This window comes from Pan troglodytes, chromosome 16, assembly GCF_028858775.2.
Source record: "Pan troglodytes isolate AG18354 chromosome 16, NHGRI_mPanTro3-v2.0_pri, whole genome shotgun sequence".
Classification (NCBI taxonomy): domain Eukaryota; kingdom Metazoa; phylum Chordata; class Mammalia; order Primates; family Hominidae; genus Pan; species Pan troglodytes.
In genome coordinates, this window is record NC_072414.2 from 84,219,169 (window position 1) to 84,240,317 (window position 21,149).

The following is a 21,149-nucleotide window of genomic DNA, read 5'->3' on the forward strand; positions in this document are numbered from 1 at the left end:
TGCCATTTTAAATGAAGTCGTAAAGTGTTGCGAGGGGATGACGTAAAATAAAGGATTTTCTGGGCCAGAAGGCTCTTAAAGATGCCCTGGGGACTCTAACCCATCCCTTCATTTGGGATCCTTTGTCATGTCTCTTAGCCGCAGCATGTTTCCTCCAGGGGGTGCCCAAGGGGACATTTGCCTCCCCACTCCCAGAGAGAAGGTCTCTCCGGGGCCACGTGTGAGCCAGGCAGAAGGTGGGAACCAGACCCAGGGAGCCCCAGTTCACCTCTCCAGGAAGGAGGGAGTGGCCACCCTCATCCATCACCGATGCGGTTCCAGCCATCTGGGGGCTGAAGAATGTCATTGCAAGGTGGCCATATCAGAGCTCTCTTGGTACAGGGACAGGAACACAAACCAGGCAGGCTCAGAAGAAGCAGGAGGTGGAGTGAGGAAACAGAGACAACTAGTGTAGACGGACCTGAGAAAGTTTGCAAAGAGCTGGCGAGAGAGAAATCGCTGAGGGGAATATGGACTTCTCTGAATCCTCTTTTCTACAGGAGAGGGTCATCTTCGGTGATTTGGGCTCATCTCTCCATGGAGTGGTCCTCTCTAGAACACACTGGGTGTGCGGGAAATACACCCCCCCACAGCAACGCAGAGATGAGCAGGACCCGCATCCTGTGCCTGGCCATGGTCTGGGGAGGGGGTGCTGAAGCCAAACGCATAGAGATAATGGTGGCTGAATATAGGGGGCACCCTTCTGCAGGTATGTCCAGGACGTCGAGGCAGGGTGAGAGGCCCAGGCTCATTGTATAGTAGGGAGCTCCAAAATTGGGATGGGGGAACCAGCAAAGGCTCTATAGCCATGAGCACCGTAGAGAAGTAGTCCTCTCTGCCCACAACTTTTCACTAGGTCCAGTTCAACCAACAGCATACATATATGTATTGCCCTGGGTTTTAATTGCTTTGGTTTCTGGGATTTTGAGTGTTAAGGATTTCAGAATGCAGCATTATCTTAGAAGTCTGTTTTTTGTTGTTGCTTTGTTGGTTTGTTTGAGATAGAGTCTCGCTCTGTCGCCAGGCTGGAGTGCAGTGGCGCGATCTCGGCTCACTGCAACCTCCGCCTCCTGAGTTCAAGCGATTCTCCTGCCTCAGCCTCCGGAGTAGCTAGGATTACAGGCGTGCACCACCACGCCCAGCTAATTTTTTGTATTTTGATTAGAGACGGGGTTTCACCATGTTGGCCAGGATGGTCTCGATCTATTGACTTTGTGATCTGCCTGCCTTGGCCTCCCAAAGTGCTGGGATTACAGGTATGAGCCACTGCACCCAGCCAGAAGTCTGTATCTTAAAGGCTGTCTCCTTTATAAGATGGATGCAGATCAGAGGACGAGTCCTGCTTCAGTTGGTAGTCCCTGTTTATGAATCCTTTCTGGTTGGCGTTTCTGTTCACTTGGATGATAAGTTATATTGTCCCCCCGCCGGTTATAGGTGACCCACAGTTTCATTATGAGAAAGAGGAAGGATCAGGAACGATTGCAGTGAGAAATGCTTGGCATCCAGGTGACTTGTTTACTTGCATTTTGATGTGCAGATGCCTCTAAGTACCTTTATGTAAAGACTAGGGAAATTGGCTGGAACATAATGAAAGCCCAAAGTTCTCAGGGATGTTTTCTGAAGTTGAGCAAAGGAGAGAGCCAAGAGTGAGCTGGTACCTTTTTGTACACCAATAAAAGCTGATTAACAAGCAAAAGTTTGCTGGAATCAAAGCAAAAAGATAAATCCAATCAAGCTAATATTTAAATTGAAGGCAGAAGGGATGGCAAGAAAAGAACTGAGCAGACAATAAGGAGAGCTCAGGAGTCATCATAAAAAGAGAGACACCCAAAATTCTCCCCATTGGCCCCTGCAACACCCTCAGACGCCCAATACCAGAGATGGCAACTGTCATGGAAACAATACTATCAAGGCTGAAACCAGCATAGGTCTCCAGAGCTGCTGTGCCCAGCGGTGTCTCAGTATCTATGAGGTTCAAGAGCTTCAGTACAAGGCTAAGACTTGCTGTATAGGAAAAGTATCTCAAAGGCTGTTGAGCACCTCAATAAAGCTATTCCGCCCGTCTTGGTGAGCAAGAAGCTGTGTGTGTGAAATTGGGGGACAGTAACAAACTGGAAGAAGGCATGAATTTAAATCTAACTGGGAACACATCTAAACTGGGTGCAAAGACCTTACTAGAAGTGCTGCTTGCTGTCTGTGATGTTGAAGCTGCTGCAAGGAGCCACCTGTACTGTCACAATGGGTCCTGGCTGGCAATCCAAAAGTATCTAGCCAATGCCAGCTTTCAGCAAGGTCCATGGTAGTTTTCACACTGGTAATGGGCCGGCAGTGCAGGAGTTCATGGTTCTCCCTGCTAGAACCGTAACCTCAGGAAAGCCGTGCTTTACCAGAAGGATGTCATCAGGCAGAAATATGGCAAAGATTCCTCCTAGTGAGGACAAGGGGTGTTTTGCTTTTCACATCGTAGAGCAGGAATTAGCAAATATTGGCTCACAGGTGAAATCCAGCCAGCTCCTTGTTATTACATGGCTTGTCCTCCAGCCAAAAATAGAAAAATTCAAAAGAAGAATAACATCAGTATCAAATGATTTACAATAAATCAAACACTGTTCTTACTCTTTGCATTCATTAGCTCATGTGATCTTTACAACGAACCCATGAAGTAGATACTATTACTCTATAGATGAGAAAACAGATGGAAGCTTCTAGATAGGTTAAGTAATACTCAAAGATCATACAGATAATGATTTGTTCAGCTATAATTACAGACCCAGCGAGTGTTAGCTCCGAGCTTACTCTCTTAACGTGCTTCCTTGTATGAAAAGTTCCCTAGTGCTTTAAAGGTAGAAGGTAAGTTCCTAAAGAGAGATTCAGGTATCACATTCTGGTGTGTTCACAAGAGGGAAGATAACAGTGTCTCAGAGAACCAAGGAAAGGCTTTGTAGAAGAACGAGGCTACCTTTCCGTCATGATGGCTGGAATAATAACTTTGAATCCTAATTAAGCAAAATCATGTGCCCTCCCCCACAAAATTACATTATTCTCATTACCAGGCCTAATGAAGTTTTTTATGACAAAAACGTGGTCTCAATTATGATTATAGCTTAAATTTTGTCAATAAATTATTGGTAGAAACTTATTTTCTCTCTTGTTACTTAAGTACCTGCATAGTACCATCTATTTTTCCTCTTGTCCCATACAGCCTAAAATATTTACATTTGGCCTCTTTGGAAAAAGTTTGCTGACTCATATCCTAGAGAATACAGAACCCTGGAGCTGCTATGGAATGTGATTAGAAAGCCTGGCTGTATTATAAGTAGTGAATGGCATGGACAATAGCCTCTAGTTCTTACAGTTCAGGAAATATGACCTTGATGTTCAAGCCTCCAGATGTCCTTAGCAGTTACATCACTTCTGACCAGCTGGTAGGCAGGTACAAGTCCTTCATCAAGGACTACTCAGTGGTGTCTACTGAAGATGCCTTGGACCAGGATGACCGAGAAACTTGGCAGAAGCTCTCTGCTAGTGCAGGTTATATCCATGTGACAGGGAATCATCTCCCTGTGCCCAGCCGGAAAGGAACTACCAAGACTACAGACAAGGACTCGGGCAACTGCCTCCTACTCAAGGTGAATCAGACAGACCCCATGATGGAATCTCTTCAGGGGTGCAAAGTGGCCCAGGCCGAAGGATAGGGCGCTATTTCCCACTGTGTTGGGGTGACTGAAGATTCTTGCATTGCCAAACTCATGGTGAGGATCTGTACTAGGTCAACCAAGGCTGAGGCCCCTTGCCCATCTAAGCACTTGGCCAAGTACAGCCACCTCCTCAGGTGGAAAAGAAGATGGGTAGCACCTTTGGTTGTTCTGCAGACAACAAATTCAAAAAGCTCCTAGCCAAGTAAGTTCTGGGGCAGGCGAGTGCCTGAGCCAGTCAAGCACTTGTCAGCTGGTGGGACCTCTACTGCTATTCTAATCATCTGTGCTCAAGACTCTAGACACTACCACTTTGGAGGGGTCTTTCCTTGCTCATCTCTGTGATGTTCTGCCTCCTTAGAACTGCCGTATCAACTTCTGCATCAAATGCCACATCTTCTGATACGTGCTGTGTGTCAGATGAGACCTTGAAAACATATGCTAAGTGACAGAAGCCAGACACAAAAGAACAAATAGTGTGTGGTTCTACTTACATAAAATAGCTAAAATAGGCAAATTCATAAAGATAGGAAGTAGATAGTAGTTATGGGGAAAAGATGTAAAGAGGGAGAGTTTTTGCCCAATGAGTGCAGAGTTTCTGTTTAGATGATGCAAAAGTTCTGGAGACAGATGATGCCTGCACATTATGAATGTATTTAACACCACCCAACTGTACACTTAAAAATGATTAAGATGGGCCAGGCGCAGTGGCTCATGTAATCCCAGGTACTCAGGAGGCTGAGACAGGAGAATCACTTAAACCTGGGAAGTGGAGGGTGCAGTGAGCTGAGATCACGCCCCTATACTCCAGCCTGGGCTATGGAGCAAGACTCCATCTTAAAAAAAAGTGGTTAAGATGTTGTCTTAGTCCATTTTGTGTTGCTATGACAGAGTATCACAGGCTAGGCAACTTAGACAGAACAAATTTATTTCTCATAGTTCCGGAGGCTGAGAAGTCCAAGAGCAAGGCACCAGCAGGGCAGGGCCCAGTCTCTTTGCTTGCAAGATGGCACGTTGAGCACTGCCTCCTCCAAAGGGGAGGACCACTGTGTCCTCACATGACAGAATGGCAGAAAAAAGTGAACCCACTCCCAAAAGTCCTCTTTATAGTGGCATTAACCCATTCATATGGGCAGAGCCCTTAGACCTAAACACCTGCCATTAGGCCCCACCTCCTAACGCTGTTGCATTGGAGGTTAATTTTCCTATTCGACCATAAATTTTGAAGGGAACGAAACATTCAAGCATAGCAGATGGTAAATTTCATGTTATACGTATTTTACCACGATTTTAAGAATTGGGATTCAGGGGAAGAATTGTTAAAAGCCTTCGACCACTGTTGACAGCCCTGGTTGTAGTCATGTGACTGACCCCAAGTCATCCTGTTCCTCACTTTTCTCCTGTCCATGTGTCCTTGGCGTTTGTTCCTGGGCTGTCAACAGGCATAAACCTCAGTGGCTTTAATGTGCAAATTGAAAAAAAGCATTCATTAGTCTCCCAAAAATGTGAAGGAAGAACCATCTGCAAATTCATGAATTGTGCTTTAGTTTCATCTTCTATTCTCAAGACTAATCATCTGTTTAAGTTGGGGCTAGACTCTTAATTAAAATTGTCAGCTCCTGAAAGTTCATTCTGAGCCTGACTCTCCCATGAGAAACTGTAAACGTGGGAAATTCTAACACAGTTAGGAGATTCCAACATACTGGACCTTACCTTACCTATAAATAACTGGGCTTGGTGTATATATAAAAACATCATGATGTACCCCATAAATATACACAGTTACGAATTTTCAATTAAAAAATTATTAAAAATGAAATAAACAATTGGGCTTGGATGAAGAGGCTAAGCAAAAATGCAGTTTTCAGGTTTTGCTACTTGCTTTTCACTAGAATAGATCCAGCTGTGTGTGGTGTGATTTTGTTTTACATTTTTTTAACATACCATTTTTATTTACTATCATAGTTTACTGTGTACATTCTACTAGGAGAGAATATAATGTCCATAGTGTGAAAAAAAGTTTGACATTCTTTTTTTTTTTTTTGAGACAGAGTCTTGCTCTGTCACCCAGGCTGGAGTGCAGTGGCAATCTCAGCTCACTGCAACCTCTGCCTCCTGGGTTCCAGTGATTCTCCTGCCTCAGCCTCTTGAGTAGCTGGGACTACAGGCGCACGCCATCACACCTGGCTAATTTTTGTATTTTTAGTACAGATGGGGTTTCACCATGTTGGCCAGGCTGGTCTCAAACTCCTGACCTCAGGTGATCCACCTGCCTCAGCCTCCCAAAGTAAAAATTGACATTCTAAAATGTAGACCTTTAAAGTCGTCAACCTCTACCCTTACAATGGTTGAGAATATTGCAGCAGGGTCAAATGGACAGTTGTTATTACTAGTATTATACCTTATTTTATAGAGTTCTTTATAGTGTGCAAAAAGTATCCCCATATGTTTTCTCATTTGGATGATCTAAGCATCTCTGTTTCTACAATTTCAGCACTCTGTGAATTATCTTTAGCAAATGTTTCTTACCCGATCATCTTCTATCAATCAACCAGGCAGGTATCAGCAGTTCCCCATCGCAAGGAATATAAGCTTATTTTAATAACATTTGAGGCAAAACCTAATTAGAAAAAACAAATCCCTCATCAATTCCTGTGATTTATTCTAGAGCCAAACATCTGCAGCCCAGTTTCTTTGAATGATGGTCTTCTCTGTTCTATGAACAACTGAGAGGTCAAGCAGTGTCTTGTACAAGTGTAAATAATGTGCGGGAACACAGCACATAAACTGCAGGGACGACTTCAGAAGAAAACCCCCACTTAACTCTTGAAGCCTGATTTGCTTCACTGAGTCCCAGTGGGGCAAAGCACTGTGCAAGGCTAAGAAAGTGAATAAGACAGGCTTCTATTCTGTTTTACTGTAGGTTCTGTTATTATTTAGGTATGTCAAGGCCAACAGATGAAGCAATGACTGCCACGAAGAAGATAGTTTGTTATACTCACATCACGGGGCTCTACACAAGGAGATACTGGGGTTGGTCTGGAGGCAGGAGGAGGGGGAAACTGGTAAGAGCCTTTATTGTGGTTTGCACAGGAAAGAATGGGCACGGTGGGGCCAGAGCGGGTCTAGGATTGGCTAGTTTGAGTAACTTCAGCAGGCTCTGCAGGGTGGGAGCTGTCGCTAGTTGCATGGTACCTAGCCTAGGGTAGTTAGGGTAGGGGAATACCTGGCCCTACAACAGGGCAGGGGAATACTGGCCCCCAATAAATGAGACAGTAGGGGTGTGGATTCAAGATTGCAATTTGACAGGAGCATCCCCAGGAAGAGTCGTTCGCTGTCTCTAGAGATCAGCTAACCCTGAGAGGGGCAGTTTCTCCAGGGTCAGAAAAGCCCCAGATGTCAAAGCATTGGAATACAGAAAATAAAAGACATGGTTAACACGCCCCCTCGAGGACTTACACTTTATTGTGGCCCGCAGGAGGAAGCCGAACCTGGCACACAAATCCCCAGGCCTTGGTCTCTTTGACTGTATGAGGAGGAGTTCGGATTGTGTAAATGACAAGATTTTGTAAAGCCTCCCATCTGTGATTCCATGAAGTAATTAAATATGAGAAGAAGGTGGCAAATGCTATAATAGAATTGAGTGCTTTGGGAAAAAAGGAAATGCCAGCTGAGAATTGAAAATTGGGATGGTTTGGAAGGGAGGCACCGATGCTGGGTTAGGGGGTTTGCATGGAAAGATGATGTGGATGGGCGGGCTGGTGGAACCGGGGGTGAGGCATGGGGGACTCCTCTTCTGAGAGGCACCAGGCAGAAAACAAGAGTTCACCAGCAAAGAAATATCTCCACCAAAATATCGAGTGCCAAGGTTGAGAACCCCTGAGTTTGAGTAAGAACTGGCATGGAAAAGTGCATGGATTTGTAGTATCCCAAATCAGCGAGATTTGATGTTCTCCAGGACCTGGCTGGAAGCAGGAAAAGAGAAAGGCTGGAGCCAGCTATTTCAAGGCATTTGGTCTCCTCCAAGCCTGGCTCTCAGGGACTGGGGGTGGGGCTGTGAGGAGGGGAGGTATTGGGCAAAGTGTACAAAGTTTCAGACAGAAGAAATAAGTTCTAGAGGTCTGTACAGCATAACTACAGTTAATAATACTGTATTGTGTACTTGAAATTGCTAAGAAAGTAGATCTTATATGTTCTTAACACAAAAAATGGTAAGTGTGGGCCGGGCGTGATGGCTCACGCTTGTAATCCCAGCACTTTGGGAAGCCAAGGCAGGCAGATCATCTGAGGTCAGGGGGTCAGGAGTTGATCAACCTGGCCAACATGGTGAAACCCCATCTCTACTAAAAATACAAAAATTAGCCGGGCGTGATGGCAGGCGCCTGTAACTCCAACTACTTGGGATGCTGAGGCAGGAGAATTGCTTGAACCCAGGAGGCGGAGGTTGTAGTGAGCCGAGATCAGGCCACTGCACTGTCCAGCCTGGGTGACAGAGCGAGACTCCATCTCAAAAAGAAAAAGTAAGTGTATGAGGTGATGGATATGTTAGTTAGCTTCATTTAATTATTTCACAATGTATACAGATATCAAAACATCATGTTACGCATAGTATATATACACAATTTGTTTGTCTATTATGTCTTAATAAAGCTGGTGGGAGGTTGGGCACTTGGCAAAAAAAAAAAAAAGAAAAGAAAAGATTAATGCATCTCTACTGTCTCCTAAACTATACTCCATGAGCATGGGGACTATATATATCTAGCTTGGCCAAAGCCTGAAATATAATATTACTCAAAATATTTTTGTTGAATGAATAAGAAAAAAATAACTTAGATATATTGCTATCCTCATCCAGAGCCACCTTAGATTTCATGAAAGAAACTGGGTTTGGGTTTGTTGAGGTTTGCTTTTAGTACAAGCCAAATTTTGGATTTTTATAAAGTTAAATCTGTCGACTTTTTTTTTTGTAATTTCTTCTTTTTCTTCTAAATTTAAAAAGTCCCTCCCATACACTCCTCAGCCCTCATCAAAGATTTGATGAATATCCTCTTCCCTGTTCTTACCAGTTTCTTCTTTCTTTAAATATTCAACTGTTTTGGCCAGGCTGGCTGGGTGCAGTAGCTCCTCCCTGTAATCCCAGCACTTTGGGAGGCCGAGGTGGGCAGATCACCTGAAGCCGAGAGTTTGAGATTAGCCTGGTCAACATGGCAAAACCCTGTCTCTACTAAAAATACAAAAATTACCTGGGCGTAATGGCAGGTGCCTGTAATCCCAGCTATTTGGAGGCTGAGGCACGAGAATCACTTGAACCCAGGAGGCGGAGTTTGCAGTGATGCACAATCACGCCACTGCACTCCAGCCTGGGCAACGAAGGGAGACTCGGTCTCAAAAAAACAAACAAACAAACAAACAAAAATTAACTGTTTCATTCTGTCTTTCTCAGAGGGTGGTGCAGGTACTCCTGGTACTCGTCATGATAATGTAAGATTATCTTAGGAATTCTATTGATAAATATTCTTGTGTTAATGGTAGTGTAGGGTTTTTTTAAATAACTTTGTAATCAAGACATGAAACCTGATTTCACAGAGGATATTGCTTAGGGTAAGGGTAAGTTTTTAAAGATGGGTCTGTTTTAAAATTTAAGTGGATAATAGTGTGTGCAGTTGATAAATATGAAAAACTGGTGATAGGGATCTGAAAATTACTAAAGTTTGGGAAACATTTGTTAAATCTGTGATGTTTTTTCTGTCTAGAGTAAGGTAACACTCAACTGTTTTTCTCCCAACTCAACCACCAGATCATTAACCAACTCTTCCAAACTATTTATAGAATTACTCTGCTTGACTTAATGTCTGGCCTAGCAGGTCTCCCCTCTCCCCAAGGAGGGCTGATTTTGAGGATTAGGGTCCAGCTGGTGGCATGTGAGCAGACAGTGACCCACGGGCCATAGCACATCCAGCAATGCCCTTGGGACCCAACCCAGGTGAATGTGGGTTACAGGACAGGAGCTAACCCGACATTCCCGGACCCCAACATGGAAGTACAAGAACACTGTTATCCCAAGGAGATATTTCCAAGGGGAAATGGGGAGGGACAAAAATAAATATTAGGCATCAAATTAAAATGAGAAGACCCAATGTTACTCTTTGCAATTGAGAACTAGATTTGTAGTGATGAAATCTGGAACCTTAAGGCAGAACTAAAGTGAGACACTGGGTAGGTCATAATACCCTTTCTGTTGTCTAATTATCTGCCTATGAAATGGGTAAATATAGCCTGTTGCCAAATAATGTTGAAAAGACAATTTATCTGGAAAAGACATGTACATATAAGCATGCACACACATGTGTGTGCACATACAATGTGATATATACAAGTATGCGAATCCTAAGGAAATCAGATACAAAATCCAGACTTAAAACCAGTGTGTGGATAGGCAATAACTCCCCCTGCAGTGTTCTCATTTAATGACAAGGTTCCTTTCAATACACAGCTTCCCCAGTGATTTTAATTATTTATTTGGAGTCTGCCAACACCTTGACTGAAAGGCTAAATGGAACTTTAAAAACTGAGAAAAGCACCCAGTACCTCCCCACACCGCATACCCCATCATTTTTTAATTAATAAAAATAATGAATCTCACATACAACTTTTCTAAAACATGCAGGGCAAAAAGTCGGGGGTACTCGAGGCACATGTATTTATCCATCCACCAACCCAATGTGTCGGTGAAGCGGGATGAAACCGTGTGGCCAGACAGAATGGGATTTGGCAGAACCGAATAGAGTGTAGGGCTGGAAAGGGCCTTAGAGTGCTTTTACTTCAAAAGCCTATCCTACAGAGGAAGAAACAAGGGATCTCATGACTCACATACACCCTTCTCACTTCCCAGTAGAGTGACACCACTTAATACTATTTCTTTTGCCACCAAAGAGCAAATTGTGATCACATTTGAATGGAGGCACTGTTGAGTTAACCTTGCTGCCTCTGTTGAATTTCTGGTGTCTCAAAGTTGGAGAGAATGCAATGGACAACAGCTCACTACATGTGAGTAAAAGCAAGAGAAGACAGCCAGCAGGTGCTGAGTCATGCTAGAGCAGATGCTGAGTCATGTTGAATTATGCTATCCTGTGGGATTCACCAGGGGAGACTAATCCCCAGGGAGTTTATTTGCTGTCTTAAATGAGGGTCTCAAGTGAGAACCTGGGTACTTACTAATTGGAACAATATTCAAGTGGGGAGAGGGGCAGGGGAGGATCCAGGAGGTCCACACCCTATAAAATGTTTGGGCTGTGTCTGGGGCCAGGACTTTGCCCATTCTGCAGAGTCCAGAATGAGGTCTCTTCCACCCTCTGTAGTTTTCCAGGTGGGCTATGGGAGTCCTGGCAATTGAAGAGGGCTTTGCAAAGATGAGCTGGGTTTATAAATAATGCATTTCCTTTGTCTTGCAGGAATTCGGGAGGCAGAGGTACAATCAGATCAGCTGTGAACAGCTTACATAGCAAATCTAATAGGTTTGTAAATTAGATTTTGTGTTCATTTGTTTTTGCTGTAAGGCAGCTATTAATCTGCTTCTCTTCTTTGCTGGATGGTGCCCTTCTTACTTAGCAAATAGATCTGTTTCGTTTCACTTTGGCTTTGCATTTGCCTAATCACTTTTGGGGGGAGCTGTCAATGGAAGATCACATGAAATGGCCCGAGGTCTAGAGGCTGCAGAGATGGAAAATGCAGATGGGTAAGAGTCACTTTCTGGAAAACAGCCCACCCACTTTGTAATGCCTGGGACACCAATGAGCTTACTCAAACTTGCATGTTTGCTGAGCAACGGAGACCCTGAAGGGAACCAGCATTTTCACTCAATTTCATTGTGGTAAATGGCTCGTCCAGGAGGTTAAGATGGAAAATAAAGCATTCGGGAAGTTTGCTGAGACCTCTTAAAATATTTAGGGCGTCAACACAGTAATGTTAACCCTGATTATTGAACGTACGCTCCAAATTCTGAAAGAGTGTTTCTACTTCATGTAATGGTGCAGAACAGTCATTGCCAGGGGACAGCTTGATGCAGGACAGCGCGCAAACCCAGGCTTGCCCCTGGCTGTGGCTGCACCATGCTTCTGAGTCCCCATTCTCCATCAATGACAAGTGCCCCATAGCTATGGCCTGTAGTCTTATAAGCTTGAGCTTAAGGAGCGGTGGAAGGAAGTGCCAAGTTATATGATGTAAACAAAGGCTACTACTCAAAATCAGGGCCTTGTTTTTCTTTCTAAATATCCTATTTTGGTCATTGTGGGAATAAGAGGTCCATATGATGCAGAGGATGGTCTATTATTTGCCCTTCCATATTTTTTTAGATCTCTTTTCTGTATGAGACCTGTGAAGTACATCTGTCCCTGACCCTGCATGACTGACTCGAGAAACTGTTCCCTCTGTCCCTGACATCATTGCTTCTAGCTCTCTAATGACCTCTTAGCCACCTTGGAGCTATGCATGAAGCCCGTGTTATGCCAGGTGAAATGTGAATATGGCAGAAAGAAAGAAGGCCATGTGCTCCTAAGTCTCTCTCTGTTCTATTATGAAATGATGCCCCATTTTGGAGAAAGAAGATCCTGCCCCTGAAGCCCAAGTCCTCGTGGTAGCTTGAGGGGCCACAGTCTCATATGAATCAAGTATGAGAAGTGGAAAAAAACAGTCCTGGGAGCCAGGCAGCCCTGGCCTCAGCCCCAGTGTTTGTTAGCCAGGGCCTTAGGCAAGTGATTTTACCCCTCTGAGCCTTGGCTTCCCCGTTTAATTAGAATAATACTGCAGTGTCTTCTATGAGGAGTGTTTAAGGATTAGAACCACCAAATGTAAGAATCTATCTAACCCAACACCTGATATGTTAAAGGTACTTATTTGATGCTTGTTACTACCACTGTGGATATATCTGTGGCATGAAAAGAAGGTCACTGGGAGTGAAGTTCAGGAGTCGGGAGGTGAAGCAACTTAAGCCTGAAATGTACCTCTAGTGTCATTTTGGAAATGGGGGAGGGGACTGGAAACAGGAGGACACATTCATTGAAAAGGAATATCTCAACTCACCAATCCAACGTGTTTGTGCAGCATACAGCGTGTAAAACCTGTGAACCGAGGTGGACCCTGGAGTTTTCTAATCCATCCCCTTTATTTTACAGATAAGAAGGCAGAGTCTAGAAATCTGAAGTGACTTTTCCAAGTCCCCCAGGTAGACTGAAACTGAGCCAGGTTAAAATCCCTTAAGACCATGATGGGCTATGCAGGATGCCATCCAAATTCACCCTGGAAAGTGGAGAGAGAAATGGAATTTCACCATTACCCACACCAGCATTTATCTCTCTCCCTTTCCAACCTTTGCCATCTTGTGTCCAGGAGAAGTCTGGAAACCTTTCCTGGAGGTTTCCGAGCAGGTCCTCTCTCCAGGCATCCACGGTAGAATTCCTCTGCAGCTCCTTCTTTCCTGAGCCTAGTGCCATCCAGTGTGCCCCAGTCTCTGAGAAGCATCACCCTAGACTGAACCCACCTTAAGCCATGAGACACCAGAGCCCAGTCACTGATTTCTGATGAGTACGTCAGCTAGCCTCTTAGTGCGATAACTCCTCATCACCAACATTAAAGCATTTCTGTTGTGCGTGCCTACTGAGGTAGGCTTCAACAAAGCTGCGGTGAAGCCGCTAATTCTGTGTCCCTGAGGTCAGTGCCCCTGCCTGTGTTCTGCATAGAAGTTGGTGGTATCAAAAGGATGCAGCAATGCCAGCTCCTGCTAGAGCCTCATGAGGTGGCAGCCAGTGGGGCATGCCAGAAACATCGGTGCTCCTTTGAAAATTCCAGAACCTCACGAGATGGATATCTGGCTCTTCTACACCTTGTTTCTATAAATAGGCAATCTGTGGCTCAGAGAAGTAAAGCGATCGACCCACAGTCACACAGCTTATGAAATCTTTCCACTGTACCCTCTGCGTCTTGCATGAAAACAGTAAAAATTCCAAAGGGTTAGGTCTTGTGTACCCTCTCGGAAGCTCCCTTAAGCCTGCATGCTAGGAAGAGTTCCTCTGCCTTACTCAAAACTCATCAATTCTCTATCCTCTGCGAAGTTACAGATATTTGAATTCAAGAGAAGTGATATCAGCCAGAAGGAGTCAGAAATATTGAGGAATGGAGGTGGGTGCATGAAGGGAATGTGTGAGACAACATGCACCCCTAAACGAAGTCCTTCTCTACCTGCAAAAGTCAAACTAGGGCCAAGCGTGGTGGCTCATGCCTGTAATCTCAGCACTTTGGGAGACCGAGGCAGGCAAATCTCCTGAGGTCAGGAGTTCAAGACCAGCCTGGACAACGGGCGAAACCCCATCTCTACTAAAATACAAAAATTAGCCGGGTGTGGTGGCATTCGCCTGTAATCCCAGCTACTCAGGAGGCTGAGGCAGGAGAATTGCTTGAGCCTGGGTGGTGGAGGTTGCAGTGAGCTGAGATCACGCCACCGCACCCCAGCCTGGGTGACAGAGCCCGCCTCTGTCTCCAAAAAAAAAAAGAAAACAGTCAAAGTGGAGCGTCAGGTTTAGAACTCACTAACAGGATTTCATCTTTTTTAACTGGGCTGTTTCAAGATAAATGGAGAGGACACAGATGTTTGGTTTGAACTCTTTAAAGCTTCAGAATGTGTCATCACAAATCCACTTATTCTAACTGGGAGAATCTGCTGTCAGCACAGACAAAAAGAACTTTGGATGTGACCCACATATATCTGTGTGCATCCGGCAACAAGGCGGCTAACTCTTACACTGCCTTTAAAGATAGAATTGTAACCTAGTTTATAGAAACCTACTAGCATAGATTTCAAGCCTCTGAATTCAAGCCAGTCCTATAATACCTGGTGTTCCTGAGTCAGATGGAAAGGGGGTGTTTACCCAGAATCGTGATCCACCCAGGGAGTATAAACCAGCCAGTTCTTTCATTCACTCGAGGCTCCCCCAGGATCGATTTCAACCTAAATTCAACAATACTTATTTATTGAGCACCCGCTATGTTAGACCATTAGGGAATATAAAATGAATGTGGGAGATCCCTTGCGTACAATCTCCTATGAGGGACAGACACAGCACAGATGACGGTGTAACAAGGTCCATGTTTCAAGGAGCATATCTCAGAATTACCCTCAAGAGAGTGATGGGGCTGCCAGGGAGGAGGGTGAAGCCACAGGCTACAATTACTTTGTCCTGGTATGAGTTCTTGTTTTCTCTTTTAAGTTTGTAAGCCCATCATTTGATACTTTGTTGCTCATATACCTGCTCCTTGTAGAGTTTCTTATCAATAGCTTGAATAAGAAATATTACTCTTCTGACAGTGACTGCCAGGTTTTACCAGGAAAAAAAAAATCACTAGGGGCAGGGGAAGAAAAATAAGTTTATCACCCTCCTTCCTGTCTCCAACAATGTATGTAGGTTATACCTTAGGGACAGAGTTTCTGCATTACTGGAAGATAAATAGACTTCCTTCTCTTCTCAGGTAATAACTGCAATTTTGCTCTTCTGGAGAAGTTTACATTCAAGCCCGTGCAAAAACAAAACTATTAGACTTGTCGTCGGCTTGCTAACACATCGTGTCTACCCTCTTTCTTTTTTTTTTCCTTCCAGAGCTGAAGTTGTAATAAACGGCTCCTCATCACCAGCTGTTGTTGACAGAAGTAATGAAAGCATCAAGCACAACATCCAGCCAGCCTCGTCCAAATGGAGACATAACCAGACGCTCTCTCTGAGGATCAGGTACTGGTAATTACCTACAGGACAAGAGGTAGACTTGGTCTTGAGCATACACGGGCAAATTGCCGCTCTTCGTCATCTAAAGAAGTCAGGATAGAAATAAAATGTTTACCTCCCACTGAGGCAGGTTTCATCTGTAAGTGATCAATCGGAAATAAAAACCCGAGACAAGCCTAGCGGCCCAGCCTGTGTATGTGGCGACTGGGGCCAGGCGGTGGCAGGAACACCTGCTGAGGTTCTGGGCTTAGAAGCAGCAAACCTTGAGTCTCGGGTCAGCAGCAGAGGGAATCTGGGCAGTGGAGGCTACAGGTGGCTGCTTCTTCCCAGGCATAAAGAGTCCTTACTTGTTGGAGTCTGCCTGGGAGTCACATCCCCTTTCAGTGACAGTCCTCCAGTTTGTTCCTGGAGAGCTGCTCCCTCCCTCAGGCCTTGGGCTTGTATAGGCTGCTCCTCCCTAACAACGTGAAAATGAAAACCTAGAGCCACAGGGGCATCCGGAGAACCCAGGAACTGACATGACACCCGACCAGAAAGCAGAGGTCTGTTTAGCCAGAGAGCAGCTCTCGTCCTGATCTGTGCAGAGTGATGTTTTCAGAGCACTGCAGCCATCATCGGGTAGTGGCAATGGGGAACTGTAGAGAAGGAATTACAACTTCGGCATTTTGGACACTTAGCTTAGATATAGCCATGATTGACCCAGCAAATATTTGTAAGTATAATCCAATTATTCAGTTCCAGGCATCGTGCTGGGGCCCCGGGAGTGCTAGCATGAATCAGACATGCTAGCTGGGGACATGAATATAAGCAAAGACAAGACAGCGTGGTATGACATACACATGAGGTGGTGCTGCATCTTACACATAGATGGAAATAAACAGGCCAAACTGAGCAAAGAGTCATTCATTTTGTAAGAGGACTAAGAAGACTGGCCAGGAAAGGCTGGCCAGGAGCAGTGGGTTTTGAAGGATAATTAGGAGTTCACCAAGCTGCTTCCCACATGCACAGAGTCTGTGATCTGGTGCTTGTGGACAGTGCTGCAGGAGCAGGAAGCAGGAGGCAAGGAATAAGGGGGTAAGGTTGGGACGATAGGCAGAACCAGACGGGGAATGATTGATGACCATCCCAGGCCATACCATGGGGAGAGAGGAGAGCAGCCATCAGCAATGTCACCACACAGAGCAGGGAGTTGCCCCCTCCACAAGGCTCACTGTCAAAATGGAAATGCCTCTGCACCCTAGTTCTTGAAGCTTAGTTTTGGGACCTGTGCAGGGCTGGGGAATTGAAAGGCATGAGCTCTGGGGACCTAGCAGCTGAGAAACCATCTGAATTAGCTGACTCCCTGCCACCCTGCACTCCTTACTTACCGCCTCTTCAGAGGCCTCCTGGTGGCCCTCCATCCCCCTCACGAAGCCCTAACAACCGCCCCCTTTGATCAGGGACACCGTGGAGTCGGCAACCCCAACTGCATTAGTTCCCTAGGGCTGCTGTAACAAATTACCAACAACGTGGCAGTGGCCTAAAACAACAGAAATTTATTCTTGCACCGCTCTGGATGCCACAATTCTGAGCACCCCCTTGCAGGCTCCAAGGGAGAACCCATCCTCTCGCCGCTTCCAGCCTCTGGTGGCCGCAGAACTCCAACCCCTGCCTCCATCTTCACGTGGCCCTCTCCTCTGTGCTTCTATCTTCTTCTCTTCTGTCTCCTATAAGGACACCTGTCATTGTATTTAGGGCCCACCCGGGTAATCCAGGATCTAATCTCCAGATCCTTAAGTTAATTACATCCGCAAAGATGCTCTTTTGAAATGTGGTCACATTCACAGGTTCCAGGGGTTAGGAGGTGGGCATATATTTTAGAGGGGGTCACCATTCTCCCCACTACACCACCGTGAATGAAATCCTCCTGCCAGTATGAGCTACCCATGGTCCCCAATGTCCCTTTCTCCAACCATTGGATAGAGAAATAGCTCCCCCACCCCTTGTGAAGACGAGACTGTGTCCTTCATAAAGACCCTGCAAACACAGTCCCTTCAGCAGCAACAATGTACCTTTACCCAGAGGGAAAAAGAATTTCCTCCAGCTTCAATTAATCACCAAGATTATGCATAATAAAAGATTCTGCAAGTGATTTGGAATGATGTTTAATAATTGATGGTAATTTCTCATAATTAGTTAGAAATTAATTCACTCACAGAGGTGTTTATTTATGGGCTTTCTAGGGGCTCTCTTTGTTTTTAAATGCTTTGGGGTAAGTAATTGCAAAGGTTTCAGCAATTTCCCAACTATATTAGTTTGTCAAGTCATATAATCCTTGGTAAAGTACAGTAAATAAAAACAGTGCCTCTGTTTTCCATCAACAGATACGAATTATTCTACAAGGGTGGTTTCCCCTACATGATAGCAAGAGAGGCAGGTCATCAATAAGGAAAGACAATGGATGAGAAGCGCCGAGCTTACCAAGTGTTCTAGCTGCCCCCTGGCTGCCCCGGAGGCTCTTGAACCTGGACACACGTTAAAGTCACCCGGGGAGCTTTTGAGAGCAATGCTGAGAACTGGGCCACTCTCAGAATCAAGATTTCTCACATGTCAGCCTGGAAATTTGAAATACTTAAAGGTTCCCCAAGTGACTGAATGTGCAGCCTACTGGAACGTACCATAGGTTGTGAACATCTCAAATCCAGCAGGCTTTTAGGCCTCAGTGTTACTATCTGCGAGATGGGACAGCCATCCTGCAGCGTCTAACATTTGCAAAGTGCATGAAAATTCTGCACCTCCAGGACTCTGAAAACAAAGAACAGCATCTTTGTATCTGTTCTAGATAGGAATTTGCAGCAGAATATGAAATTAATTTCAGCTTATCTAGGTACTCAATTCCTTTCTCTTTATGACTGGAATCATTTCTTAAAATCTCGGGTGATTTAAACAGTTCTTTAAGTAAAACTCCCAGCTAGGATTTTCAGGTTCCTTGGCAGAAGGCTGTGGGTTTCAGGTAAAGCTTTTCTGGCAAGGCTAAGAGGACACCCATCCCTTTCCTGACCCCACTCCATCCTTTCTTTGTGCTTTGCTAGATGATTCGATTCGAGAACTTTCTCTAAATCAAAGCTACCCCAGAGCCTAGAGAGCTGTGCTTCGTTCTGAAACAATGCAAAGGAGCCCTTCTCCGTGGAACTGGGAGGGGTCCATGTTTACAATCCCCCCATAAACACTAGAGAGCAACTAGAGGGGGCAGCAAGGGGACGTGCTCCAGCTTGCAGGATGGCAGGCCATCCTCTCAGTGTCTCAAAGGCAGAAAGTGTCCATACACGTCACAGTATCCATCCCCCCAGAAAGCCCCTTTGCAATGTGCCCAGAGAAACCTTCCGTGGAAGAAAATGGGCCGGTAAGGAGTGAGAGGCGCCTGTCATCTGGCTTTCTGCTCCTAGACAAATTTATTATCCTTTTTTCAAAATCTAGGAAGTGTGGGAGTAGCAGAGAAACTTAGATTTTATACCTAGCCATTCATTTTCATCCCTGTCAGAGGATGGCCCTAAATCCCCCTAAGACAGTGAGGGTAATGTAAGCTCACCAAATGTCTGGGTGTGCCCCAGACTGTGGGGCTTTCAGGGACGTGGGGCTTTCAGTGCCCGAGCCAGGCAGTCCTGGGGAAACTGGGGTGGTGGGCCACCCTTCCTTCTGGGGCCCGCTGTGAGGAGCTCACTCCAGCCCTAATGGAGTGATTCCACAGGGCAGTTTTCACCTAGCAAAGGAAGAGGGTGTAACCCTGGCAACCCCCATATTGGCCACCACCATAGTTGCTTCTGGGCCACTTCTGGCCATCCCTGCCTGGAACCTGTTCTCGAGGGCATCTGAACTCTCATCATACTCTGCGTGTTTGCTGGGCTGCAGCCACCGTGCAGGGCGACCCTGGATAGGAAAAGCTGGGCTGGCAAAGGGCAGCTGGCACCCTGGAGAATTTCCTCACGCATGTTTGGTTTTCACAGGAAGCAAATTTTAAAGTTCTTGGATGCTGAAAAGGACATTTCTGTCCTAAAGGGAACCCTGAAGCCTGGAGATATTATTCATTACATCTTCGATCGAGACAGCACCATGAATGTGTCCCAGAACCTCTACGAGCTCCTCCCCAGGACTTCGCCACTGAAGAATAAGCACTTTGGGACTTGTGCCATCGTGGGCAACTCAGGGGTCTTGCTGAACAGCGGCTGTGGGCAGGAGATTGACGCCCACAGCTTCGTCATCAGGTAACACGCCCCAGCAGGCACTCTGGGGCCAGAGCGGCGGGCAGGCTGTGTTTCAGTGGAGCATTGCCAGCTGTCCCAAGAGATTGAAACAAGAGGCCCTGGTGGAGTTAGCCCCTGCTCTCAACCATGACTGCTCATCAGAATCACTTGGGGAGCTTCGCCTCCAATGTCCAGAATGTACCTCAAACCAATTAAATCAATGGAGGAGAGGGGAAGAGAGGCGTGGCAGGGGTGCAGGCAACCCAGGGAGCCCAGGTCATTCTGATTTACAGCCAAGGTTGAGAATCACTGATCCACAGCAAAGATGGGCAGATGCTGGCCTGCAGCCTAAAGTTTGGTTGGAACACAGCCATGCCACCCGTTTTCATATCATTGATGGCTGTTGTCTCACTACAAGGAGAGTGGAGTCACTGGGCACGGTTAAGTCATTGGGTGAAATTGCAGAGTCACAACAGAGAGATCATATCACCTGCAAAGCCAAAAATGTCATTACCTGGCGCTTTATAGAAAAAGTTTGCTGATCCCCTGAGGTAGAGCCTGGTACAAAATGTTGGTAAGAAAATCTCCTGGGCTGGCCAGTTGTTGGTTCAAGTTTGCAAAACTCTTGTAAGTATCTTGGGAGGGGGTGCCCTACTAGTGACTTTATTACCCTGTTCTCAAAATCTGGAAAGTGCGAGAGTAACAGGGAAACTTGAATTTTGTACCTGACTATAATTTTCTCTAAAATATCAGCTCTCATTTTCCAGTTGCCTGGGACATTTGCACACAAGGTTGCCCATGGCCCTGCCACCTGACCCCCAACCCACTACAGTCATGGAAACAAGGCTTTGCTGTCTCCCGGTCAAAATTAGGGCACGCGGAGCCTCGAGTTTCATTTCAGCCGGCTCCCCAGCCCTGGCAGAACTGCAAACGTTCTCATATTTCTGTGGGGACCAACTCCAGGCAAAGACAGCCTTGTCCTGGGGCTTTGGGAAGCCGCCCTATTGTAGAGTTCCCTAAACCTTGGGACATGGGAAGAAACCGTGTCTTTACTCTTGCATCCTCTGGGATTGAAACACTACCACAGCCTGGCAGCCAGAGTTTTGTCATCCTCTGCCAGGTCTGTCTGGGCCTGGCATATCCAACAGCTCAGTCCCTGTTTTTCAAAGCCCTTTAGCCTAAAGACTGGTGGAGGGAGGGTGAGGGGAGGGGAAAGGAAGAAGGAAGAGTGGCAGGTCTGTCTGATTGGAAGCCGGAGAAGGAGTGACGGGTGGGTGTTAACGGTGAGTGTGTGGGGGCCAAGGCCTCCTCCCAAGGGGTCGGATCCTCTCCAGGAGTGCCCAGCAGTATCCGGGGGGGGGGGGGGGTGGCTGTCTGACCTAATGCCACACATGTAAGCCATGCCTCTTCCATTGTCACAAGTCGTG

At 45.9% G+C, this 21,149-nt stretch overlaps 1 protein-coding gene across 1 annotated transcript in view; it reads left to right on the plus strand.

Moving 5' to 3' along the window:
* Positions 1–21,149, plus strand: part of ST8SIA2 (ST8 alpha-N-acetyl-neuraminide alpha-2,8-sialyltransferase 2) — a 70,273-nt gene that overhangs the window by 24,827 nt on the left and 24,297 nt on the right. The window contains 3 exon segments of the mRNA NM_001037300.1: positions 11,186–11,248; positions 15,380–15,508; positions 19,486–19,743. Of these exon segments, the coding sequence (NP_001032377.1) occupies positions 11,186–11,248; positions 15,380–15,508; positions 19,486–19,743 (450 nt within the window).